This window comes from Alosa sapidissima, chromosome 1 (assembly GCF_018492685.1).
Source record: "Alosa sapidissima isolate fAloSap1 chromosome 1, fAloSap1.pri, whole genome shotgun sequence".
NCBI lineage: Eukaryota > Metazoa > Chordata > Actinopteri > Clupeiformes > Clupeidae > Alosa > Alosa sapidissima.
This window is the reverse complement of record NC_055957.1, coordinates 24,070,935-24,097,763: the sequence shown is the minus strand read 5'-3', so window position 1 is coordinate 24,097,763 and position 26,829 is coordinate 24,070,935. Positions and strand designations below refer to the sequence as shown.

At 41.5% G+C, this 26,829-nt stretch overlaps 2 protein-coding genes across 3 annotated transcripts; one reads left to right on the top strand and one right to left on the bottom strand.

Annotated features, from left to right (window-relative positions):
* Nucleotides 1-2,721: 2,721 nt before the first annotated feature.
* On the top strand, nucleotides 2,722-14,385 carry LOC121710094 (calcium uniporter protein, mitochondrial-like). The gene is made up of 8 exons (XM_042094031.1): nucleotides 2,722-3,025; nucleotides 9,805-9,874; nucleotides 10,002-10,172; nucleotides 12,748-12,852; nucleotides 12,981-13,141; nucleotides 13,524-13,727; nucleotides 13,960-14,076; nucleotides 14,167-14,385. The coding sequence occupies exons 1-8, from the start codon at nucleotides 2,921-2,923 to the stop codon at nucleotides 14,242-14,244; spliced, it is 1,011 nt and encodes a 336-aa protein (XP_041949965.1). The 5' UTR covers nucleotides 2,722-2,920; the 3' UTR covers nucleotides 14,245-14,385.
* A 1,495-nt stretch (nucleotides 14,386-15,880) lies between these two features.
* Nucleotides 15,881-19,764, bottom strand: LOC121710099 (caspase-6-like). 2 transcript variants are annotated; one of them, XM_042094052.1, is made up of 8 exons: nucleotides 19,632-19,764; nucleotides 19,198-19,243; nucleotides 18,747-18,776; nucleotides 18,510-18,659; nucleotides 18,261-18,337; nucleotides 17,959-18,134; nucleotides 17,704-17,854; nucleotides 15,881-16,248 (listed from the first exon to the last, which is right to left on the bottom strand). In XM_042094052.1, the coding sequence occupies exons 1-8, from the start codon at nucleotides 19,657-19,659 to the stop codon at nucleotides 16,010-16,012; spliced, it is 897 nt and encodes a 298-aa protein (XP_041949986.1). In that variant the 5' UTR covers nucleotides 19,660-19,764; the 3' UTR covers nucleotides 15,881-16,009. The 2 variants fall into 2 exon arrangements, with proteins under 2 accessions (XP_041949986.1, XP_041949977.1); XM_042094043.1 differs by having other exon boundaries at nucleotides 18,747-18,789; nucleotides 19,199-19,243; nucleotides 19,632-19,763.
* Nucleotides 19,765-26,829: the final 7,065 nt, after the last annotated feature.

Here is a 26,829-nt window from a genome sequence, read left to right as displayed (position 1 = left end):
TGCTGATGAGGACACCTGTCTACGGTGCACCAGATTAGGCTAGGACGTGCATTTCTGCTTGCTAATTAGGGTTTTCTGCTGTTGACTCGCTCACAGTCCTTGGTGGCCCTGTCAGCTGCTTTGTAAAATGTTGCAGACCACAAAAAGTCTACACAAAATAAATGTGAGCAACTGAGCTTTAATTCCCAAACACTCACTAGACTAAGTGCAATGCCAAGTTGAGCGCGCTGCCAAGTTTGACGTTGTTTGGATTAGTAGGCCTAATGCATGTATCGTTAAATATATCAGTAAAAGCAGCACACATTGGCTTTCTCTGCAAGACCAGGGTGGAACCAAAGACTGTGGGTGTGGCAGAGTTTTGGCAGCACTGAATCAATCTTTACGGTCAAAATGCAAGATGTTTGGATGATTATCATGTTCGACAACAACAATTAAGGCTCCCTGTATGCAGGTTGCTTACAATGATTCCGCGGATTTTGCAACAACACGCCAACAAACACGGGTATGCAGTGTCTATTCAAAACGACGAAAAAAATGATGTGCAAAAAACTGACGATTGGAATAGCTCAGGCTATTTTGGACTTGAGACTTTGAATAAACAAACGACAATTCCAACTACAAGGTCACAAATTAAAACGAGCGATATGGTCCTGAATGGAAGGACCCCAAATAGCAAGAGGCTGGCGGACCACTGTCGGTCCATTGGGGGCATTGCTGGTGGTCCGCTGGCATTTTGTTCATCTGTTCTCTGGCGATCCGCTGGCGGGTTGCAGACAAATTGCCCAATATTTTGCCACTATTGGTCTAAAACATTTTTTATTTGTTCAGTTATACTCCATATAATTTTATTAACTTTTCTTAATATTCATGACAAGTTAAAAATTTAAAGTGATGGTGGTCCAAAGGCGGAGAGAGAAGACAAACCATTTTGTGGAATGATACATCATCATATGAAATTTGCAACAAAAACAGTCTCTGGTAGGTAACATAGGCCTAGCCTTAACTCAAAATTGCTGTTAGGCTTATCATTTTGATCTGTGAAGAATGTCACATGCAGCCATGCCTAAATTCTGCTCACTGCACATTTCTTAAAGGCTATAATGTATTATAATATATATTCAATGTTCATTATTGAATGCTTAGCTGGAATGATGCTTTTCCATATCATCTTAATTTTAAAGCATGCCTACCTAGCTATGGGTTTTCTACAGGAATAGCATGTTTGAACAGGCACTGCAAGTATAAACTGCTCACAATGTAGTTTATGGCAATGTGGTTATCACAGAACAAAGACATTTTATTCTTTCTATTTTATAATCTTTTATTTCTTAAACATATGTATACAATCTTTTCATTCCTTAAACTGTATATGAAGAGCCTTTCATTAGGAGTCTAGATAGTTAGGCCTATTCAAATACATAATGCCCCACCTTGATTACAACCTTGTTATGGGAGAAAATTTATACATGTTAACATTTGTATTAAAAATGACTATCGGCCGATATATCGGTTATCAGTTTTTGAATAACTCAAATATCGAAATCGGTATGTTATCAGCCGTCAAAATCCCATATTGGTCAGACAAATTGACATACACACACCAAATGCACACACACATCCACACAATTAGACACACACACACACACACGTGTGTGCGCACAAGCTCACAGGAGCACACATACACACAAGCACACAGGTCACACACACACACAAACACACACACACACACGTACACACAGGCACGCACATACAAGCGTACGCAAAAGTTGCAAGAGTAGGGGTTGGAGTAGGAGATGGAGACAAATTGTCAAATGGGAGAGGATGAACAGGACTGAGCGGCGGTTATATTTTGTACCGCTATGCGGTACATCTAGTTCTTTCAGTGACGCGCACGAAGGAAGAGAGATAGGTTTCACCGAAGAAGTAAGCAGAGGTGCCTTAAAGTTCTTCCATTCAATCCTAAATCTAAATCTACAGAATTTCTAGACAAGAGAAATAGGTACAAATTAATGAATGAACATAAGAAATACACAGTATGTAAATATTCAGCTTATTAAGAGACCACTGCACATTTTCCCGATGTCATCCTACGGTTGCTGAGTGACATTCGAAAGAGATGACGGTCATATTAAAATTTGCAGTGATCTTATTTTTTTCCAGAGCTGTATATACAGGAATGATTCTGATTCACAACTCTCTCAACACTCATTCCTTAAATTGGAATGATGAAATATCAAAAAAATGCTTTAGTGCCCAGTTCGACCAGTGGAGATGGCCTGCTGCCCATACCGTGCTGTGTTGCATGGGCACTTTGCCCAGTGAGCGATTGTATCAAGAAATTAATTCCTGTCATATTTCTTTGCTATGGACTACTCTGCCGTTGGTGCTATTGTTCACAATGGATATCTAGCGTTCATATGAATGTCAAAGGAGAGAGGAGACTGGGAGAGAAACCTGTATAACCCATCCAGAGAAGTTACAGCCTATGCACACACACAGACCCTTCAATCAAAATCGTTATTATACCTCCATTCAAACAACACATAGCCTATCCAACAGAATCTTTTTGATTATACCTCTATTCAACAATCAATGCCATATTGGTTGATAAACCCAGTTATAGAGGTTAGATATCTTTTCCTATGAAAATACCCTCACAGCCACCTTCCGGATTTATCACCATTAAAGAATTTACTCGACCAATAGGAGGCGCATTTAAAATAGAATAGTGGAATCGTCACGAGAGTGCTACATCCTCTCTGTTTCGACAGCGTTTGAGGCAGAGGGATAGGCTATCGACAATATATTGATCATAAGGCGTTGTTTGAAATAGCCATTTATAAAAGGCTATGTTTGAACAGCTGCCTAAGTCGAACTGTGCACGGACCATTATGGTACAGTAAAGGAACTAATTGCAGAGATGGCTTTGGGACTGGTCGCCAAACTACAGGCTGGAGTTATCCGGCACGCGTTACCATGCTCACTGTTGAAAACAACCACTATACCAGTGCACCTGACTCACAAGGTAAGTAAGTAACCTTTGGGTGACATATCATTCGTGTATGTTATACAGCTGTAGCCTACTAGCCTACAGCGGGCTATTGCTTCGCTACAATAGCTTATTTCCAACTGTATATTGGGGGGCTGTTAAGCCAATGGGACCCAAATTCTTTTATTTTGTTTTGTTAACTTGTTGATGATGTCGCGAAGTCAGAGTCTTGTCTGCTGATCCTTTGATGACATGATACATTTTGCGCACAGTGAATAAACAGATCGCGAAGTTAACCGAAGTTATTTCCTCTCGTGCAGTGTAGCCTACACCCTCCTAAAATGGTGGAATTTGTGTCTTTAGGCACATCGGATACTGATTAGTTTCTTTAGGCCTACAGTCGGCTAGCCTACTAAATTAACTTTTACGTCGACCCCACAGAAAAGCAGTTTAAACGTCATGTTAATAAGAGTCTACTCTACTTATGAGTTGGCTGCATATCATGTTTTGTCTTGTTCTTCACTTCAAGTCAGTCTTATCCAGTCGGGCAAAGTTTGTGACCTAGGCTACTACATTTTCTGATTACACAGAATACATTCAGGAAGCGACAACAAAAAATGTATCGTAGATTTTCTTTTAAATTATGTCGTTGACCTAGACAAAAAGCTACAGTTTTGGACTTAAAGCTACATTGCAACGCTTAGGAATGCGCCTGGTAGAGGCTGCTGTAACGTAGTTCAGAGCGTCGTGCAAACGCGATTAGTTTTTGACGATAGGAGCACATTAGGCCTATTGAAGAATAGAATATTAGAAGATTGTAAACATTCATTCTCATTCTCGAGATTCTCAAAACGCCCCGTAGGCAAGACACGTGATTTTGCTAAACTTGTTCTGATGGCTAAAACGTGATTATGCAGCAGTATTTTGCATAAATCATCATGTTGATTCAATCACTTGGGTTTCATTCTTAATGTATTAGGCCTTGGGACTCAATAGAGCAGCTAAATTGGAAAATAGATATAAGCTGTTAGAATGTTGGTCACTTAATGGAAAACAGAATGTTATGGGGAGAGAAATACTAGTGCAGAGTAGGCTTAGTGCCTTATCTGCACCCATGGTTGAGTATTCTTCATAGATATGCCACCCAGTTCATTTCCTGATTGACATGGATAGCCTACTGCTGGAATACACAGTAATTAAATGGGCCTTATGGTCTTGAGATGCTTGGTGAATAACCGGTTATCAGTCATGGCCACCCGTCAGCCATCTGGTCCTCACATCCTGCCTTTTTATAGTTTCCTGGAGGGTAGTAGTCTAGCTGAAATGACAGACAGGGATAACATCACCAATGTTGGACCAGAGCGTAGTTTTGATCCACAGGGTTGCACTGTACATGCTCAGCTGACGTGTGTTTAGATAGATAGATAGATAGATAGATAGATAGATAGATGCTGTATTGATCCCCAAGGGTAAATTAAAGACTGCCCCATGGGCCAATGGCTAGGCCAGACTGGCCCTGAGTCAGCAGCTACTTTATTACACTGCACTCATGAGTGCTGGTAGATTTCAGGTTTGTTGTGAGTGCTACTACAGTATATACTGTAAATGCAATTACATGCATTACGCTGTATACATAATCCCATGGATGCATAAAGAAGAATAGAAATGTTCCTTGAGTCTAGCTGCACTGGTTGCACCTTGTCCTCTACAACTTTGTTTGGTCATGTTGTATTAATGCATGTCCTTTCAGCAAATCCTTAGAGGTAAGCCCATAGCCCATAGACTCTGATCCAGTGATACCGATCCAGTGATTGCACTATTTGTACTGCACCCCAGTTACATTCTATCTAAAGCATCAGATTAGCAAATTTGGTTGCAGTTTTATGATGAATGACAGTGAAATCATAAAACTCTTTATTATAATAATAATAATAATAATAATAATAATAATAATGCTCTTTGCAGATTTAATGTAATTTAGTTTTAAAATAAGTAAAGGCCATTTAAGGTGTTGTGTGTTTTAGTCATTTTATATTTATCAGTCACCACCAGACCTGTTTCGTTTTACTTTTGGAGCCCTCACTGTTGTTCAGGCATCTGGGACTGCATGGAGAGCATCTGTCCATCTTGGTCAGGTGTCCTATTAAATGCGGACACAGTAAAATGTCCTAGGAGGTTTTACAGTATGGTGGGTTATTTGCAGATGCACATTTGAATGTCAGTGAAATCACAGTGTGCCACTGGTAGTAATAAAAGCATAGTACCAATCATCTACTGCTTTCCTATCAGAATCCAGCCAGCATCATGTGACATTTTCCATCTCATTAGATGGATACCATGGCCTAAAAGCATTTACTGATGTGATAATGGTACAAGAAATTGTAGGAATAGTCAAGTATTCTCTATTCTGTTTACATTACATTTATCAGAGTATGCAAGGTTCAGCAGAGAGATTTTCCACCCTGGTTAAAAAATGGCCACATTGTGCCTAAGAGCAAGATCAGTCACAAGAGGTTTTGTTATGTGAGTCATGCATGGGCATGAAGGGAGAGGGAAATCTGAAATGCACTTTAGTGTCAAGGCTTCAGTGTGGTGGGTAAAAATAAGCACCGGGCCTTATCCACTTCTGTCATATTGTTATGGAGGCAGAGGAGTGAGTCATAGCTGTCTGTCCAAGCCTGACAGCTGGAGGAGGAATGGCATGGCAGGGTGCACATTATTCCTCATTAGGAGCATATCACTGGGGTCTGCCCTTTTAACAGGTGCATCATTTGTCCCTGGTCCTTTTAATGGTCCCACGAGAGCAGTGACATATTTATGTTTCAAGAAGTGTGACGGTAATGTTTAATTGCAACATGAAACCAGGGTGTAATGATTGGTTTTGTTCTGTCAAGACAGCTACACATGTACTACTGCACAGCTGCATAATATGGTTTAATATCCAATGCAGGCTAAACCTCTCTTTTATGTCAGAAGTTCCACACTGAACCCAGATGCTGCCTTGACATGCCACTGACGGCCTTTACTGTCCACTGTTACTCCCCACAAACCTGCACGCGTCAGTCAGCTGTGACCGCATGGTGATGCCTGCAGACTGTTAGTGAGTTGAAAAGAATGGTTCAGCAGCATATTGACTGGTTGTTCTACTGTAAGCAACATGATCAATGGTGCGCTGATGGCTCTTCTGAGATGAATAGATTTCATTCATACATTCATTCATTTGCTATATTGGATTTGTGCATCAGGCAGCCCAGTCAGCATTAATGCAGTTTTCCTCATTCTGGAGACTTCAGACAACTATCATTATAGTATCTGATAAATTACAGCGTTGAAGCATAAACCTAGACTTACTTATTTTTTTGTAATTTGGCTACATGCTCCAGTAAAACATGGAGACAGAAATAACGGCATGCAGGGTGGTGAGAGAACACAAGTCAGCCCAGTCACCACAACAGGAAGCAGATAAGCTGTCTGTGACTTGCAGTCCCGCGGCATCAGTATTCAATGACTAACACTGTCAGACCAAGACGCTATGTGTCTGCAGAATTCAGGCTTGAAGATGTAGCCTTGAAGGCCTGTGAGGGATTTTCTGTCATGTATTACCTCCACTTCTTTTACTCGACAAACCACTTGCCTGATTCAAACTTCAAGTGCTGACATTCCATGTTTGTGTTAACACAATCAAAACAAATTAGGCACTTCTTTTGTTTTGACCAAACCTTCCTGAGGTATTTCCATGGGCTGGACCGATATTGTTGTTCTCAGACCTGCTCTTCCACTGGAACACCCATATCCTGCAAATCCCTCTAGACAAGGCTCACCTTACAACGCCAAGGTGTTTAAATCAGGCCACACGCAGTCTCACTTCTGACGTCCACTTTGTTCCCTCTTAAATAACAGCAGAGCGAGGGGGAGTTGAGTCAGACACCTGCATGCAAATTGCTTTTTCACAGGAGAGTGGAGGCGCGGTTACTATGACCGTCTCTGTAATTTGGTTTCAACATGGCGTCTCCATATTTCATCCAACGGGGTCCGTGGACTCGTGCAGTGGGAAGGGACAACATGGGGGAAGCGGGCTTATCACACAGGTTTATATCCCTCTCTTAGCCTCCTGGGCCGTATCAGTGGGGAGAGATCATATATCCTCCTGTCAGACTCGGCCGGACCCCGGTGCTGCTGACGCGGTGGCAGTGAGTCGTAATGAAGAGCCTGCGGTGGGGAGAGTGGGGTTGGGCTGGACAGGGCTGGACGGGGCACGAGCGGCGCTGCTGCGGCGGCAGTATATCAGCAGTGACCGCACCCATAACAGCCTGTGAGTCACGGGGGCCACGCGAGTAAATGAGCCTGGCCAGCCGCTTGATGGCTCTCCTCACCTCCACGGTCACTCACTGTCAGCCCAGCACATGGGAGCACAGCAGCCTGACAGCACGCCTGTATATCCGAGGCAAACTGCTCTCACGTGACGCATGGGACCTGGATGCACGATACTGAAATGATGATGGCCTGTTTTCTCACAGCATTTCCTCAACAGTGAATGACAATTTTGTCAAACCAGCACAAGCTGAGTCACCAGATGATTCAAATTCAATCCACAGTGTTTCAACTTCTGTTTTGAATGAGATGAGCGTGTACCAGTTCCAACTATGGACCAGTTCCATGTTCATTTGAACACCCATATGTTTTCCTGTTCCTCAATTCACAACTATGAGTTATGAACACTATTCAAATGTTTCACACCAGCTCTTTCACACAAGCTCTTTCTGTTCATAGCTCCTCATGGGTGGGAGCATAGGCCTAGTCTTTATTATCAAGAAACTTCACTTTGGTTTGTTGGTCATAGGATTCATCTTATTATTAAGACGTTACCAACAGGTGAAATGTTGAAATCTACACAGCTTGTCTATGCCTATAGCATTTCTTTCCTGCTTGTGCTCTCCAGTGAGTTATGAAATGATGACATGGTCTTTGGTCGGGGGACAAATAGCCTGGCAGCGCAGTACATCTCCTGCTCCGAAATGGCACATCTCCTGCTCCGACTCTTTCACAGAGCATGCACCTTTCTCATTAGCATCTTGATGCTGTGTGCCACTGAACACACACACACACACATTCCAAGTGGTGTTGTCGCACTGCACACACTAAGAGGCCCAAGCATGGCGCACAATCTAATGAGAATGCACTGAGGCAGTATCTCGTTTGCCATTCTCCAATCTCCCACCTCTGCAAACTAATCACTTCAGTGAGCGCTCTGGCGCTTTAATCAACTAGCTGTGCATAAATAAACCTCAGTGTCTCACTAAGTGCATCACTGAGAGTTTTGGCTACATGCGTCTTCACTTTAGATAATAGGAAAGAATAGACATACTCATAGTTTATTTGACTATTTATGCAAGATCTCTTGTACAACAAAGTATAAGAGCATCTATAAGAGCTCTTTATGAAAATGGCTAATCTGCTATTTTTTTCCAGCCAGAGGTGAAAGGCTCGTGGGCAAAAAAGCTTTCACAGCCGTAGGGTCTGATTGGTGAAGGGGGTGCCCAGATCCTAGTGCCCTCCCTCCATGCCATCATAAGATCACTGCACATGATTGTTTAACATGATATTGATCAGACGACCTCTCAGGCAGAGGACGAAGGCTCTGAGGGTGTTTGCCGCCAAGTTCCACTATGTCACTGTGACAGAGGCGAGGACAGCAGCCTCATCCACAGAGTGTGGCCTTTATCGACCCACTGGAATCTACTTGGAATTCATGGTAGACAAGGGCCAAGAAAGATTATCTCCCTAAGACAAAAAGACAAATGGCCCTTCCTTCAGACAAATGTCATTGCATGATTTAGTGCCTGCATTATTTAATGTCTGTCAAGCTTGAGAACCAATTCTACCCCTGTATGAGTCATTTAGGCTTTGTTTTAATTGAATAGTCACTAATGATGCATTAAAGAGTCTTATTACTTTATCAATAGAATGTAAACCTTGTTGAGCAGAAATATTCTGACCGTTTGTCAGAGTAGATATAAATTATTCATTTTGCCAATTAATTTGTACACAAGTGGCATCTTGTTATAGCCAGTGTAGAATGTGTTGCTATTATGAGTTTAGCTCCAGTTTGTGACTGCATGCTGTGTGTGTGCTTTGAATTCCATGCACCTCTCTCAGACATTTCTTTTGCATACAATGGTCTTAAAACGGAAACAAAAAACAAAGATGCAGTCTTTGGTGCAGTAGAATGTTTTTCTCTGATTAATCAATACATGAGCAATGTAGCTGTACAGTACATACAGAAACATTTCAGTAAATGAAGTGCCTTGCAATTCTCGACAGAATGAAAAGAGTTGGAAGATAACACAATTTTTACTCCATGCCTTCTCTCAAATCGGCTAACTTGATGATGCAGCAACAGCCTCCTCCTGAGAGACACCTTGAGTAATGGCCATCTTTTCCGTGTTCCAGCTCCGGTCTGCCTGTGCCAGTGTAGGCTAATAGAGCTGTGTGCTCTCTGAAGGCCCTTTGTGTTTACACAAAAAGTAGTCAGAGCATGCAAATACTGTATACCCACACCACACCCAAGTCAATAGCTGCATGGTAGTTTGGAAAAACTTGCAACTTGAAACTCCTCTTTCAACAATATGGGGAACGTTACATTCCCTTAAACGGAATGATGATAAAACACAAACTGTCCTGTTTTTAATTTGCTTATTATATTTTTCATTTTATGGTTTTATAGTATATTGAAGAGCAGAGCCATGACTCCACAAACATGGTGTGTATGACTTAGCTCGCTGAAATGCACTAATTCAAATCTGCTTTTGTCTTAGGCCCAGCCCAGAGTACCTCTGTGGAGATGTCACCAAGTTCTCTTCTGCAGCACTGTGGCGCCCTCCCATGGTACAGTAGTCAGTCGCACCCATCACACACTATACATATGCAGATATCAGCTAAATACAATGAATGTTCAAGTCCCGTATTGATGTTCACATTGATGTGGTCACCCTTCTTGTGGACTGCTCTGTAGATGTGGCCGTGCAGTTCAAACACGGGCGCCCTGCGATGGCCGTGCCGCTGCCCTCCAGGAGAGAGAAGTGTCTCTTCTACCTCAGGCCCATGCTCATGACCGTCAGTGACTTCATCCAGGACCTGCAGACTGAGGATCCTGGGATCACGGCAGCCGCTGTGCTTACAACAGGTATGTTCACACAAGCAGCAACACTGCATTAGATTGCACAGGACAAAAAATATTTGATTTATCAAGTAGACTGTAGTGCACAGTCAAGCTGTGAAAATGAATACATTCTTGTATTCTGAAATATCCTCGAGCTATTATCTTGGAGAGGTGTCGAGGCAGGCCTGGAAAGCAGTGAGACACACCAACACTCAGTTGTATGTTCTCAAAAGCTTCAACGTTGATTACAGGGATCAGCATCAGTATGTATATCAGAATGATTGATTGGCCTTTGCATGTATCAAACTCAATACTTGCCATTTGAGTGTATGTATAAATGGAGAAGAACATTAGATGAAGAGATGAGATCTTCCATAGCTAAAGAGTTCCCAGTAGGACAGCACATATTCTCAGGCAGAGTGTGAGAAGAAAACAAGAAGAAATTGATTGACTATAGATTCAGAGGCCTTACACACACACACACACACACACACACACACACACACAGAAAGAGAGAGAAGCAACATATCCTCAGACCTAAAAAAACTGTCATTCTTTCTCCTGAACAACTTGCAGTCACACCCTAGAACTTTGCTCTTTGAGAGACCCTTTTATTCTTCAGCCCCTCCCTCTCTCAGCAAACATGTGACTCCTTCACATCCTGCCCTGTGCTCAGGTGTGTGTGTGTGTGTGTTTGTGTGTTTGTTTGTGTGTGTGTGTGTGTGTGTGTGTGTCTAGGAACAGACTGTAGATGAGCAGGAAAGTCCCACAAAGACAATTCACATGAGCATACAGAGTAATAGATAGATAGATAGATAGATGATAGATACTTTATTGATCCCCAGGGGAAATTCAAGGTCTCCGCAGCATACATACAACCCATACACATTCTTTAACAGCAGAAAAAGTAATTAAAGTATATAATATAAAAACACAACTAAGTGGTGATTAATCAATCAGAGGTGCTTGCAATGACTGAGGCAGGGACTGAGCCTGTGATTCTCTTTGCATAGTAAGGTAAGGTAAGGTGCTCTGTGTGAATGAGTGTCATGGTGATAGTGCAATGGTGATAGTGGTCATGGTGATGGTGCAAATGAGTAAGTCCAACAGTGCAACAATGCAGAAATAAAGTCTATATATTTAACTATTTTAAGAAAATGTATAAGTGTGGCCACAGTTCGGCTGTGGCATGGAGGGAGGGATTATGCATATGTGCTAATGTGCTAATATAGCACGCAAACAGTGAGGCAGAAAGACAGTGGTAAAAGTGGCTAGTGGACAGACAGTATCCAAACATGGAGGGGGTGAAGAGGCAGACAGACTATGCAGAGAAGTCTATCTCTCCTCTTCCCTTAAGTGAAGCATTGAACAGTTCAATGGCCCTGGGGACAAATGACTTTCTGCTGCACACATTGAAGGACCGCAGCCTCCTCAGGAAGTACAGCCTGCTCTGCCATTTTTTGTAGAGTGCATCAGTGTTGGCTGACCAGTCCAGTTTATTGTCCAGGTGGAGACCCAGATACTTGTAGGTGCTTACCACCTCCACATTGACCCCATCAATGTGGATTGGTAGCAGAGTGGGCTTAGACCTGCGGAAATCCACCACCATCTCCTTGGTCTTTGAAGTGTTGAGTTGAAGATGATTGAGTTTGCACCATTGCACAAAGTCCTCCACCAGGCTCCTGTACTCCTCCTCCTGCCCGTTCCTGATACACCCCACAATTGCAGTATCATCAGAAAACTTCTGCATGTGGCATGACTCGGTGTTGTAGCAGAAGTCAGAGGTGTACAGGGTGAACAGGACTGGAGAGAGCACAGTTCCCTGTTGCGCTCCGGTGCTGCTGATCACAGTGTCAGAGAGACAGTTCTTCAGTCTGACGAACTGTGGTCACTCGGTCAGGTAATCTGTAATCCAGGTTACCAGGTGAGCGTCCACACCCATCTGCAAGAGCTTGTCTCCCTGAGGGGTTGGATGGTGTTGGCTGGGGGATGGTGGACAGACCACCGCCATTGGAGCTGGAGCAGGGCAGTCAAACCTGTTGTAGAAGTGGTTCAACTGGTTCGCCCTGTCCAGGTCCCCCTCCACAGAGCTGCTGTTCTTCTTCAGGCCAGTGATAACCTTCATGCAGTCCCATGTCTCCTTCAAGTTGTTTTCCTGCAACTTCTGTTCCACCTTCCTTCTGTAGTCCTCCTTAGCCTCCTTCAGCTTGAATTTGAGTTCCCCTTGCATGCGCCTCAGCTCTGCCAGGATTAATGCCAGGGCGGTACACTCAGTTACAGCATAATGCAGGCTTCAGAGGGATGTTTTTGTACATAGGCCTAATACAACCATTATCTTCTACCCTGGTATATATGTCTATCTAAATAGGTTTAGCAGATGGTAAAGTCTGTTTGTAATTCTGAATATTGACTGGCAAATAATAACAGGGATATCCTGTTCTTGTCTGGTTATCCATACTGATCAGGCAATTTTAAGTTATGCCCATGACATGTAGTGAGATAGAAAGACTGCTGGGAGTGATGGAGTACAACTCTGGTTACTGTTTTACTTAGAGGTGATAAGACAAGAGTATAACTCTGCTCACTGTTGTACCTACAGAAGGGGAGAAGGTAGCATGTACCACCTCTATTGACACACTCCTCAGTAAAGACTTCAAGCTGGTCATCAATGATGCTGTCTACAATGTGCAGTCTTCATACAAAGGTACAGTGGCCTCTTGAAGTAGACATTTTAAATACACAAGTTGTGCCAACAGTAATAAGTAACTAATAAGTATGTGGTACTGAAAGTGATCTCCCTCATGTCTCATACTGAAACTGACCCACGTGAAGAGCTGTCCAGTCATGAGCATGCCTTGGGGATGAAGGACGTGAAGCATGTGGTGCACCTGTTGCACACTGCCCTCCACCAGCCCGACCACCACATCCTGAAGGAGAGGGAACTGCTTGAGAAACTGGACGGCATCAAACAGGAATTGAGCCCACTTGAGAAGGTGCTTCTAGCCAATACCAGTGTATGGCATGACTATTTCTATGCAGAGTAGGGCTGTGCAATTAACCCTTAAAGGTGTAGGTTTTTGAACATTCTAAGTTCCGCAACAATTGAAGGTTCTAAAATTCTATGTTGAATTCAATGAACCCAGATATTCTTTAGAACGTTCATTTCTCAACATTCCCATCACACCGGTGTGACGGTACTCCTTTAAGGGTTAATACAATTAATTGATTAATCATCAATTATGACTTCCAACGATTATGAAAATAAATAAATAATAATAATCGAAATATAATGATTATTGTGCTGTATCAGAGAAGTGTGGTTTCAAAGACTTGTTTTTTTCATGCCTTACTCCTGTGTGTGTGGGTGTGTTCCAGGTTAAAGCCCAGTTAGTGCGGAATGCGGAGCTAAGATCCTCACGGGCGGTGTGGATGGGCATGGCTTTGCTGTCGGTGCAGGGCGGCGCTCTGGCCTGGCTCACCTGGTGGGTTTACTCCTGGGACGTCATGGAGCCCGTCACCTATTTCATCACCTACACCACCAGCATTGGGGTGTTTGCATATTACGTCCTCACCAAGCAGGTACTGGCCTGTTCAGACACCACACAAATAGTGTTGATGCAGCCATTTGTAGCCAGAAAACATACGCTCATAGTAGTTTATTGTTTAGAGAATAAATTAAATTGAAAATGTTGATCACATATTTTGCTTTACTTCAGTCAAAAGGCACAGCATTCATTTATTTGTATTAACCATAACATGCATTCAAATGAGTGTTTTGACAGCCACATAACACTATTGCATTGTTCCACAGGACTATGTGTATCCGGATGCAAAAGACAGACAGTTCCTGCAGTATTTCCACAAGGGTGCCAAGAAAGCTAAATTTAATGTGGACAAATACAATCAGCTGAAGGGTGATTTGGCAGAGGTAGAGACACTGTCAACTCTTTATCCTATTTTATTAATCGATTCTTCATTTGAGGAGAATGCTCAATTGTGTGCACATGTCATCCCTAAGGTAGAGGAGGATTTGCGCCGTTTGAGGAACCCAAATCAACTTCAGCTGCCTCTCGACCAGATCCAACCCCACAACTGAAGATTATTGATGGTGGATTGAACGCTTTTTTATTTCCATAATGGTGCCTTTTCTTTCATATCATTTTAAAGCATTTGAAAAATAGCCATATACAATTACCAAATACATTTTCAAGAACTGGAAATAAAAGTCATGAAGAAACATGTTGTTTATTACAGCTATCAATACCAAAAATAGGCTGAAATGATGTGTGTATGTGTTGAACAGAATTTAAAGCAAACATTAGTAGTAAATTTTTCATTTTATTGCACCTCAAATTCATAAAATCAGAGTCAATCTAAAATTACACAAAGTAGTACATTACCCAACTGCACTTAAAAACAGGAAACAAAATACAAGGGAGTCTTCAAAACTCATTGATAGTGCAAACCCCCACCACCATAAGAAACCATACCATGTAGAAATTATACAGCTGCTGTAAACCTAGCTTTCAAGTACAGATACACTTAACTTGAGGAATGACTGTGTGGTTCTGATGAATAGTTAATTTTAAGAAATGCGCTTCACGAACAGAATGCTTCTGACCAGTTATTTATCTATTACACATTATAGCCAAGCCTAATGGTACCACAACCAGTACTGGTGGTCTAATAATTCCTCTAAAAGGCTATAGGAATTTGCTTTAAAAATAATAGGACAATAAGAAATCTAGCCTTGACATGGTCCTGAGTGGTTGATACATGAAAGGCACATCATCGGTGTATGTTCGTGTTGACAGCAGCACAAACAGAATTCATTACATCTCATTGTATAATCCTTTGTAGTCGCTGTATCATTTTGCTACATATATAAAAGCTTTAACCCAGTACTTTAACTTGGCTACTACTGTAAATATTTGTTCTAGTGAATTACTTAATTGATAGCAGATGACACACTCACGACAGCAGTGAATGACACGCTAACATAGATGACTCACAAAAGTGAGTTGGTGTCTGGCTGTTGTCAGGCCCTGTGGTGGCAGAATCTCAGAAAGGCAGCATGCTCCCACAGCTCAAGCCGCCCCATCCCTGACTTTCCATACTTAAGCAGTTTGTCAGTGTTGGAAGAACAAGACACTCTGGTGAAAATTCATATGGTCAAAGGGTTTAACACATCAAAGTTGAAGTGACAACAACTAACATTAATTCCCTTTTTGAAAGCACACAGTGGAGGACTACGTCAGTACAGAAGCAAATGCATGATTTAAAGGTCATAACATTTCAAAACAATGTGGTAATTCAGGTTTCTGTTTGTTCTTAAGCCTTGAGGTTGTTCACTGACTCTTGAAGATGTCTTCTTTCCAACAAGATAGCACTAGTATCAGATCAATGGTCTTTATATTTTTTTAACCACCATTTATTCTGTGTCTGAGGAGCTAATAGTTACTACCCTTTTGAACATTTTGTGTCCCCCAAATATGAGGTTGTGAATCATTTGGTATATGCCCCTGCTGCAACCATAACTTGGTTGCCTTGTGTTCTTCTATACTCAGCAGTATATGCTGGAATGTAGAGGTACAAAGCAATATTTTCATTTACATAAATCCAGCAAACTTCCCATGAAGTATTTGTTTTCTCTTACAAGGATATAAAGAAAAATCTTAAAATTTGACTAGCACAGCCTTTTGAACTTACTAAAGATCCATGTCTTTTTTTTAAGTTAGTCACAACATTATGCACCATTTTGTTTGATTATTTGCTGCTGATACTCATGACCTGAGAATAGATGCCATGAAAACCTGAGGAAGGATTATGAACCCACTGTGTGTTACAGCTGGCTGAAAACACTAATCACTCTTAGGCCTGAAGTAGAGCTTCTTGGTGAGCATTGAGGCAAAACAGGGCACCTGCTTCTTTCCAATGGCAGAGGGATCATTACATCGGCCAACACTGCGCCGGGACACCTTGCGGTTGACAAGTGTCAAAAGCTCAGTGAACTCGAGAGCCTGGCCATGCTCCTTCAGGATCTCACACAGGTCCTGGATGTACCACGAGCCATTTACTGTCTCACGGTGGGAGTAATATCCTTTTCAGAACAAGAAAAATCAGACAAAGAAATAAACATTAACTAGTAATGAAAAGAACATTAGCTTAGTAACACTTGTAGATCTGGCAACAAAATTAGCAGGTGTGTAATAAAATTAGTAGGTGCGATCAGGGATTTTATGCAATTTCAAGCCCATGACATTTTATGGTCACATACAACAATAATCTCCTCATGACCGCTAGCTGCCCATTCTGTGAGTACACTGTACAAAAAACCTGGTCACTATAGGCAGCCCAGAGGGGTATTTCACAAAACCTAGATAAGGGATTAACCTGGGATTTTTTGGTTTTCCTGGATGAATTTAGCCTTGACTTGGTTTCACAAAAGAGATGGCACATAAGTTACCATGGGGATTTATTCTCTGCACCTAGCCTGGTCCTGACCAGGCTAACAGCCAAGCTAAGTTAATTCTAATGGTAATTATGTTGTCTTATTGGTTCAGCTATCTGTCATTCAAATCAGACCCCTGTGATCATTTTTAAGGAGCTTTATTCCATTTATATACTATTTGCTAAATGTATTTGCTCGCAAAACAAAACAGATTGTCTGCCTACTATCATATGGTTATTATTATAATTGTGATAGCCTAAGCACTCCTTTATTGCTTCTTTTGTTGATAGACGTTTGATGAATAGCCTACTGTAGTTGATTGGAAGTGGAGGGGCAAGTTTTCGAAGGTGTTTTCAACTATAATATAAAAGGTATATCATACTATGTGCATCTTTACTGTGGCAAGCACTTGCGTGCCGAGACAAGGAAGCACTCACACATGGGTGCATACGTAAATTTGCATTCAGTTGGTCTACCACGCCTACTCCTGCTGTTTTACAGAAATAGCCATGATTCCCCATTCCAAAAAGGACAACTTCACTTCATTGTTAGTTTGTGTGAATGACACTATTTTCCACGTCTTTTTTATTCCAACCGTGAGTTCTTTAGGGCAGAAACGAGAATGCGCGCGCGCGCACACATCCTGAATTGCTTACATCTGGCTTGACATAGTTGCTCCTACTCATCTTGGATTGGCGTTAGTGAAATGAGTTTAGCTAGGATGACCAGACAACGCTATGTCAAACCTCGTTTTATTATTTATCTTGGATGTCCTAATTCTGCCTTTGTGAAATACCCCTCAGGCTCCAAAAACAGGAAACAAAGTGTGTGCAGCCTGCCCCCAAACAAAAACGAAACCCTGCATGGAATTTCTCTGGGAATACTGAATGTAAGGGTGAGCTACCTCTCTGGCGTGTTTTGTTTGGTCCTTGCTCTTTGGTTAAAATATAATGTACGTTTTTTTTGGCACAAAAGTGTCTGGTAATAAACATAAACACAAACAAACGCAACTTCCTGCGAAATCCCTGACTGCGCCTTTAAAAAAAGTATATGCTCATGCATCAGTAATGGGTATCCAATAGGTTCACTTATCAGTGTACTCACCCTCTGCCACTGAGTAACACATGAGGAAGTCCGCCCCGGAGGGCAGAGTGTAAACAACCCCAGCGTCAACCTCCACTTTATTAGTCTTAGTGTCATGGTCCACCACATCCATGGGGGTCACTGGGTCATCGTGTTTGTCCCCACGGCACGCCTGCAGAAGATCAACAGGTATGGTGAAAATTTGAAAAATGCAGATTTATCTGATAAAAATGCTTTTTTAAAACAATTATTACTGGCATGACCTGAGTTTGTCACCTGCAAGATAAATATCTTGGGCTTCCCAGCCAGGCTTGGGCATTTCTTTCCTTTGAAAAGTGCTGTTACATCCTGAATGCAGATCTTCCCATCGTAAGCAAAGACATGATCATTCTCCCCATGACTCAGGAAAATACAGACAAAGCAGTCAGAGTCCGTGTGATCATCCTCAGCAGCTGTGGAGGGCAAAGTCTCCAGTGAAAGTGAAACTAGATCTGTATCTTGCCTACAGTAAAAGTAGGTGTGCCCTACAGTATTATCTGACATTGCACCGCATTTATTCTCTTTTTAAAAGTACTTGCCTTCAGCTATCTTGTCCCAAACCTCCTCCAGTTTGAGATTATCAAATGCTCTCACTTCAAAATTCATGACCTCAAATCTAAGATAAGATTGTAATAATTAGTACATGTGCACCCATTTTCTGTTTGGTTACTTTTTTGTCTGCGGTCCTAGCATTCTCACTTTATTGTCTACAGTGAAACATCAAATGCAACATAGCACACAGTACTATTTTTTACTTACTGTTATACAATACAAATATGCGTACAAACCTTTTAACCAAGTTGTATCGATCCATATTGGTGCCGTTCCTTGGAGGCATCCCAAGACGCCAAAAGAAGTGCTCCTGATTAAAGATGAGGACAAGGCCTCTTTTTTTGTGGTCCATCTTGTACTCCTCGGCAGGGTCCAACGAGATAGAACTGCCAAGAGGTTAAAATGCTTTGATTAAGTGTGTATAATGGTGTTTTCAATCCTTTTCAGTAAATTACATGAGAGGCTAGTCTTACCCTCCGTAAAAGGCATCCGTTTCTGTGACATTCTGAGTGACACCTGAGACACAAATGGTTTCAATTTGACAGAGATCATTGTGGAATTGTTGTGCATAACAGGCCTGCTTTCAAAACGTCTATTCTCATCACAAAGCCATTAAAATGCTCATCTACACCCTCTAACCCCAACCACACAGCAAGTTTTAGGTGAACTGCCTAAAAGAGGATGGAGCATTTGGACTCAGAGAGGTCAAGCCTCTATTGTTCAGAAGCACCTGATGCTGGAGGGTTTCAATGGCCTGGTGACAGAGTGCAAGACAGCAGGGGGTTTTAAAAAGGACGGGATTCAAAAGTGATAGAATCTGTCTGTTCTCTTTTACATTCTTAGTCAACTGATGCGGGGCGTCAATGATACATTTTCGCATCCTTTTTAGACAATACTGGAAAAGATGAGTCGGATACAAACTCACCTGCAATGATACGTCCACTGGACGTACTGTCCTTTTCAACGATCCCTGAAAGATGACCAAGAAACTCAAATGATTGCAAACATTAAATCAACAACACCTCGTGAGCCCATGTACATTAAGACAAAAATTATGAGTTAGTTTACAGCTAAATCCATGTAAGGACTAAGTGTCCTACAGCTTTCAGTCAACTAATCGACTGCAAGTAGAATCAGGAGCAGTTTTGCCGTTGTTTAAACGTTAAATGAAGCCAGTGTGGCACCTTCAGCAGCCAGGCAACAAGTGATTTCTGTTTGTGCTTTTGCCTTACAGAAACACCGCTAATCGTACTGGTGACAACAACAAGAAAAGGCTTTCATACTGCGCAACGTAGCCTACCCTACTGATAAACTATTACAACAAATCTATTCAAATCATTTGGCAGGTATTCTCCTACCTGATTTATCTTTCGCAGGACTCGCCATCTTTACTTCCTGCTTGCCTTCTGATCGACAAATGCTGCAATAATGCTGAACGTACGAGGAGATATACCCCCCCTTGTGTCATTGGACAAGTGTCAACATGCCAAATAGACAGTTGGCTCTATTTGACGCCAGTCAACTGCGCGTAGCAACTTCCGTGTTCGTACTGCCACCATGCGAGGGGAAAATGCCTATGGAAACAGTGCGGCCTACTGGATGTGAATTTGTAGGGTAGACAGAGTACAGTTGAGACACTTTTTGCCCACACAAAATCAAACAAAAAATAGATACTGAAAAGAAGTGATTTTCCACACAACATTCCACATGCCATTTCCTTAGCTTGTAGACTAAAATATTATAAATCAATAATACCCATAAGTAGTTTATATTTTCCACAATTAGCTCATAAACATAAGGTGCATTTTTTTGTCTTGACTGTGTCTCAACTGTAGAGACACAGTCAAGACAAAAAAATGCACCTTATGTTAAATAGAGCCAACTGTCTATTTGGCACCCACCTGCACAGTTGAGACACCCATTTTAATGATGTATAGTTAACTAACCGTTAGTTGGAAAGTTTAATAAATAAAAACATAGCAATTGCAAAGTGTTTGTAGTCCAAATTCATTCATTTCATTTAAATTAGCGTTGGTTAAAAGGAATACATCATGAACAAATGTGACACAGGAACAGATAGCGAACAGTAGCCTACAAATGGAATGTTCAAGTAGCCTAACACAATCCAATGTGTGTCTCAATTGTACCCCGCTGACCACCTCACACATTTCTCTAGATTTTGCAACGACCTTACATGACACAATGCCATAAAATATGCCAGTTTTTAGGACACAGAATCATGTTTGTAATGATACCAGTTACGTTTAACAGTAACATAAGTGTAATGAGCTATTCATTGTCGAAGGTGCATGGTGAAGTGAAATTCTTACTTTGGAAAAAAAACATGTGCCGATATCCTTGGATGGGAGATACTTTTGTCGTTCAAATTTGCCATGATCAAAGAGGGCACTAATACGCATGTGCATAGCAAAAATCACAACTTGCTGTTGCTGTTGTTGCTGTGCAAGCAAGATATTTAAGGTGTCTCAACTGTACTCAGTCTACCCTATTTGCAGTGGGTTGACTGAGACAAGTAGCCTTTCCAAGCACTGGTGAACAGGTTGCGATTTGTGCAATGCTATTTTTTCACAAAAGTTACCCTATCATGACTCTCCAAACTCTTCATTGTTGAACTGCATGACGGTAGGCTATTTATTTGCTGTACAATAAACACAGTATGATTTTCAACTTTATGCAGCAGAATTACGCACTACAGAACGCAAATCAAGATATAGAATGCACCACAGAACTTGGATATCAACAGTAGCCAATTCACTAACTCAAAACTTAAGGCCATCATACGTTAAAGGATGGAGGCAGCAAATGTATAGGAGTCATTTCAGATGGGCAAGAAGAATGGCATTGGTGGAGCTGATCATATTGAATGAAGCAATACTGATCATATGCTTTTGTCCGCGACATGCAAATAACAACAATAGTTAAATTTAACAGTAGTGAATCTCTGGACAAAACCTCTTTTTTACCCCTCATCCCCGGAAAAAAAGTTTTGGTTTATTTGGGAATGACCAGCAACACCTGACTGCAATCAGAGAATGTCTAATAAGGGGAGAACCCATAGACAGTAAAAGAAAGAGAACCGCCACTCTTCCGGTTTCTGAACTGGTTGCAGTTCCCAATTCTGGTTCCACGTGAGGGCGCTCACGAATAAGTGCAGAATGAATGGAGGTCTATGGAGCTGTACCCTCAAAATCCACTTTTGTCAAGTCAAGTCAAGTCGGCTTTTATTGTCAATTTCTTTACATGCACTGGTCATACAAAGAATTGAAATTTCGTTTCTTACTTTCCCATGCAGACATAGACATGCTTTAAATACAGACATAGACATACTATGGACATAGCCATAGACAATAAACATTAAATTAAAGTGCAAGACTGAAATATAGAACATGTATGTATCAAAATAGAAATATAGGACATATATATAAAAAAAAATAGAGGTAGTTGTGTTGTATATTTCTATAGTCTTAACAGTTACATGAAGTTTAAACTTGTGCTTGTGTGACCTGTATATTTACATTGATATGCAGTATGCAGTAATTCAAGTATATCAGGCTTGATGTGAAGCAGCAACACGTTTGGCTGCGCAGTCACAGTGCAGTTCCACATGGCGGTGTTGGGGGGGGTTTGGTAGACAGGATCCTAGTTTCCTAGGTTCCTGGTTGGCTGGTGGGTGGGGGGGGGGGGCTGTCAGTGATGGGAGAGTGGGTAGAGTGTTCAGCATCCTGATTGCTTGGTGGATGAAGCTACTTGCCAGTCTGGTGGTGCGGGAGCGGAGGCTCCTGTACCGCTTTCCAGAGGGCAGGAGGCTGAACAGTTCGTGTGCAGGGTGGGTTGTATCCTTGACAATCATTAGTGCTTTGCGGGTGAGGCGGGTGGTGTAAATGTCCTGCAGGGAGGGGAGTGGTGCTCCAATGATCCTCTTAGCTGTGTTAACAGTGCGCTGGAGGGTCTTCCTGTTCTGATCTGTGCAGCTTCCGCCCCACACTGTGATGCTGCTGGAGACGATGCTCTCGATGGTCCCTCTGTAGAATGTAGTCATGACAGGAGGCGTGGCACTTGCCTTCTTCAATTTGCGCAAGAAGTAGAGGCGCTGCTGGGCTTTCTTCGCCAGTGATGCTGTGTTGGTGGTCCAGGAGAGGTCGTCGCTGATGTGCACCCCCAGAAATGTTGTGCTGCTCACTCTCTCCACAGCATCTCCGTCGATGGACAGTGGTGGCAGTTGTTTGTGTTTCTCACGTTACAATTTTTTGTGTAGAAATTTAAATGTTGCAGTCGAAAGAGGGGGCAGGGAAAATACAAACAGTTGAGTGTTATATTTTTTTAATCACTTATTTGTTCTAAAAAGCCTTTCAAATGTGTCAATGACGTCATTCATTAGCAGAAAGCTATGTGTTGTGGGCCACAATGACCCAACCTGTAAGAAATGGAAAGGACGTGACTACTCGTTCATTCAACCTTTGACCTATAATCCATATTGAGCTTGCAGAAACCACAATCAAATATTCGATTTCTCAACGACAACCAAAGAGACAAATTTAGCCGTCTAGCTCCATAGACCCCCATTGTTTTTGCACTTATTCGTGATCGCCCCTAGCGGAACTGCAACAGATTGCAGGTACAATGGAGTTAATAGGGAGTGATCCGGCTCTCCGTAAACGGGCTCTGCTGCAGTACAGCTAGCCAGCGCCGCCACCTACGGAAGCGTATTAGGGCCACATTAAGAGAAAATATTTTAGAAAATTCTGAGATAAAAGTCAAAATATTCAAGATAAAAGTCAAAATTTTTGGTTTCATTATGCACAACATAATGACTGACTGTGTCTCAACTGTACCCTATATACAGTTGAGACACCCACCTGCACAGTTGAGACACCCATTTTAATGATGTATAGTTAACTAACCGTTAGTTGGAAAGTTTAATAAATAAAAACATAGCAATTGCAAAGTGTTTGTAGTTCAAATTCATTCATTTCATTTAAATTAGCGTTGGTTAAAAGGAATACATCATGAACAAAATGTGACACAGGAACAGATAGCGAACAGTAGCCTACAAATGGAATGTTCAAGTAGCCTAACACAATCCAATGTGTGTCTCAATTGTACCCCGCTGACCACCTCACACATTTCTCTAGATTTTGCAACGACCTTACATGACACAATGCCATAAAATATGCCAGTTTTTAGGACACAGAATCATGTTTGTAATGATACCAGTTACGTTTAACAGTAACATAAGTGTAATGAGCTATTCATTGTCGAAGGTGCATGGTGAAGTGGAATTCTTACTTTGGAAAAAAAAACATGTGCCGATATCCTTGGATGGGAGATACTTTTGTCGTTCAAATTTGCCATGATCAAATAGGGCACTAATACGCATGTGCATAGCAAAAATAACAACTTGCTGTTGCTGTTGTTGCTGTGCAAGCAAGATATTTAAGGTGTCTCAACTGTACACATGTCTCAACTGTACTCAGTCTACCCTATTTGCAGTGGGTTGACTGAGACAAGTAGCCTTTCCAAGCACTGGTGAAGAGGTTGCGATTTGTGCAATGCTATTTTTTCACAAAAGTTACCCTATCATGACTCTCCAAATTCTTCATTGTTGAACTGCATGACGGTAGGCTATTTATTTGCTGTACAATAAACACAGTATGATTTTCAACTTTATGCAGCAGAATTACGCACTACAGAACGCAAATCAAGATAGAGAATGCACGCACAGAACTTGGATATCAACAGTAGCCAATTCACTAACTCAAGACTTCAAGGCCATCATACGTTAAAGGATGGAGGCAGCAAATGTATAGGAGTCATTTCAGATGGGCAAGAAGAATGGCATTGGTGGAGCTGATCATATTGAATGAAGCAATACTGATCATATGCTTTTGTCCGCGACATGCAAATAACAACAATAGTTCAATTTAACAGTAGTGAATCTCTGGACAAAACCTTTTTTTTACCCCTCACCCCCGGAAAAAAAGTTTTGGTTTATTTGGGAATGACCAGCAACACCTGACTGCAATCAGAGAATGTCTAATAAGGGGAGAACCCATAGACAGTAAAAGAAAGAGAACCGCCACTCTTCCGGTTTCTGAACTGCTCACGAATAAGTGCAGAATGAATGGAGGTCTATGGAGCTGTACCCTCAAAATCCACTTTTCTCACGTTATAATTTTTTGTGTAGAAATTTAAATGTTGCAGTCGAAAGAGGGGGCAGAGAAAATACAAACAGTTGAGTGTTATATTTTTTTAATCACTTATTTGTTCTAAAAAGCCTTTCAAATGTGTCAATGACGTCATTCATTAGCAGAAAGCTAGTGTGTTGTGGGCAACAATGACCCAACCTGTAAGAAATGGAAAGGACGTGACTACTCGTTCATTCAACCTTTGACCTATAATCCATATTGAGCTTGCAGAAACCACAATCAAATATTCGATTTCTCAACGACAACCAAAGAGACAAGCGGCGCCACCTACGGAAGCGTATTAGGGCCACATTAAGAGAAAATATTTTTGAAAATTCTGAGATAAAAGTCAAAATATTCAAGATAAAAGTCAAAATTTTTGAGGAAAAAAGTAAACATTTTCGAGAAATAAAGTCAGAAATAATTTCTGAGATTAAAGTAATTTTCACCAGAACAGGTCATTTAACCATCCAGATTTCTAAACGGGTTTATTACGTTCAAATAGTTGCCAAGTTCACCTTTAAAATATGAGCTATGGTTATGACAGTTGGGTGTGAATGTTCAGTGATTCCCACAGAATTGGATTCAATTTGTGGTGGTGGCTGACTTGGGGGTGCCTGTCACTTTAAGGCGTTTGTTAGGGAACCCTTGCAATTGTAACAGTTAAAAGGCTGCTGATATATGTGTGGATCATGCAGTTCATAATGTTTTCTGCGTAGTTAGTTAAATTAAAGGTTTATACTAGCCTGGGTGTTCCCATGCTGCCTTGCGCGCGATTTGATTCACGCTGCTAAGGCAGCCTGGAGACCATGGAGCAAATTTTCGCCTGAGATAGGGGACCAATCACAGAACAAGGGGGAAAGCAAGACGATGATGAGCTACACAGACGCATCTGATAGACATCCGTGGCACCCAATAAACGGATCTGGGCATTTTTTTCAAATACGAGAAAATGAACGTTTGGTTCCCAGACCACGTCTCATTGAGAAGTGGTGGCGCTAGCCAGGCTAGGTTTATACTTCTCCTTGAGACAAACCGTTCTGAGTCTTGGAAAATGTTTCCATTTACATCGGGATTTTGCAAACATTTAGTGTCAGAGTCAGTAAAATTAATAGAGCATGCACGAGTAACCTAGTTGAATGAATTGAAAGTGATTGAATTATTTACATAGTACAACATAGAACATTATTGTGTGGCGGCTGGTTTTGATTTACCATTAAGTTCAGGGGCCTTCAACTTTTTTCAGCTCAAGGGACCCTTGGCTGAGGCCATAAGGCCAAGGCCAAAATGTTCAGCTTTTGTGAACATGAAACCGAATTCACAAATCCATTCAATGATTTGGATTAGCAGTTTAGCACGCCACCTTCTATGCAACAGGGTTGTGCACAATTCGAATTGCAATTCTGCTTCCTGTTTGCTACCTCAATTGAAATGCAAGAGAAATTCAATAATTGAATTGGAATTTAAGAGCCAGTTTCAATTCAATTCTGGAATTTTGCACAAGCCTGCTATGCAATGCTTCTATGTGGCAACAACAATCCTTCAACAATCATTTATGTTTTGTTAAATGTACATGCAGCAGCAGGCTCTTTACGAGAGAAAGCGGGGAGGGGCAAGGAAAGGCTGTGTGCGTAAAAAAGTTTAGCTCAATGAAAGTGATTGAATTATTTTTTAATTATTTAAATAGTACAACATAGAACATTATTGTGTGGCGGCCTGTTTTGATTTCGTGGCGGCCTGCCACAGATTAGTCAATGTATGGGAAACACTGATGTTATATATTCCATCCACTAATACTGTTTTACTGGTTTATTTGACAAATAATCTATATGGGCCTCCTCTATAGGCACCTTGTGTCTGTTTGTAATTGTTTTGAGAGCCTATTGATGCATTGAGCATCACGTTTAAAAGTGACTAAGATTTCCGGTAATTTTCCTATTTAAAACTTGTCTCCTCTCGAGTTAGAAAGTGTAATAAGACCAACGGAAAATGAAACATGGCGATTTTCTAGGCTGATTTGACATGGAACTATACTCTAATTCCAGCGTAATAATAAGGAACACCATCTTGTGCATCCTCACATTGGAGTCCCGAGTTCATGTACAAAGTTTGGTTTCGATACGTGACAGCGTTCCTGAGATAATACCTAACTTCCTGTTTTGCAGCTACGTGCCGATTTCGTTCAGCTGTCAAGGGCAAACGCTTCCAAAAATCAAAAATCCTTATAGTAACTTTTGTGAGGCTTGGTCCAAGATCATGTACGTCAAGTTTCGTGAAGTTCGGACCAATTTGTGACCTGTGAAAATTTAGTTTCGCTTTCTGTTTAATCCAATATGGCGGAAGAATGACA

Coding starts and splice junctions, on each gene's coding strand:
- LOC121710094 (XM_042094031.1), top strand. CDS start 2,921: ATGGCTTTGGGACTGGTCGCCAAACTACAGGCTGGAGTTATCCGGCAC. Junction 12,853..12,980: donor TGTGCAGTCTTCATACAAAG/GTACAGTGGCCT, acceptor ACCCACGTGAAG/AGCTGTCCAGTCATGAGCAT. Junction 14,077..14,166: donor TGAAGGGTGATTTGGCAGAG/GTAGAGACACTG, acceptor GTCATCCCTAAG/GTAGAGGAGGATTTGCGCCG.
- LOC121710099 (XM_042094043.1), bottom strand. CDS start 19,659: ATGGCGAGTCCTGCGAAAGATAAATCAG. Junction 18,790..19,198: donor CAGTGGACGTATCATTGCAG/GTGAGTTTGTAT, acceptor TTTGTGTCTCAG/GTGTCACTCAGAATGTCACA. Junction 17,855..17,958: donor CCAAGATATTTATCTTGCAG/GTGACAAACTCA, acceptor GATCTTCTGCAG/GCGTGCCGTGGGGACAAACA.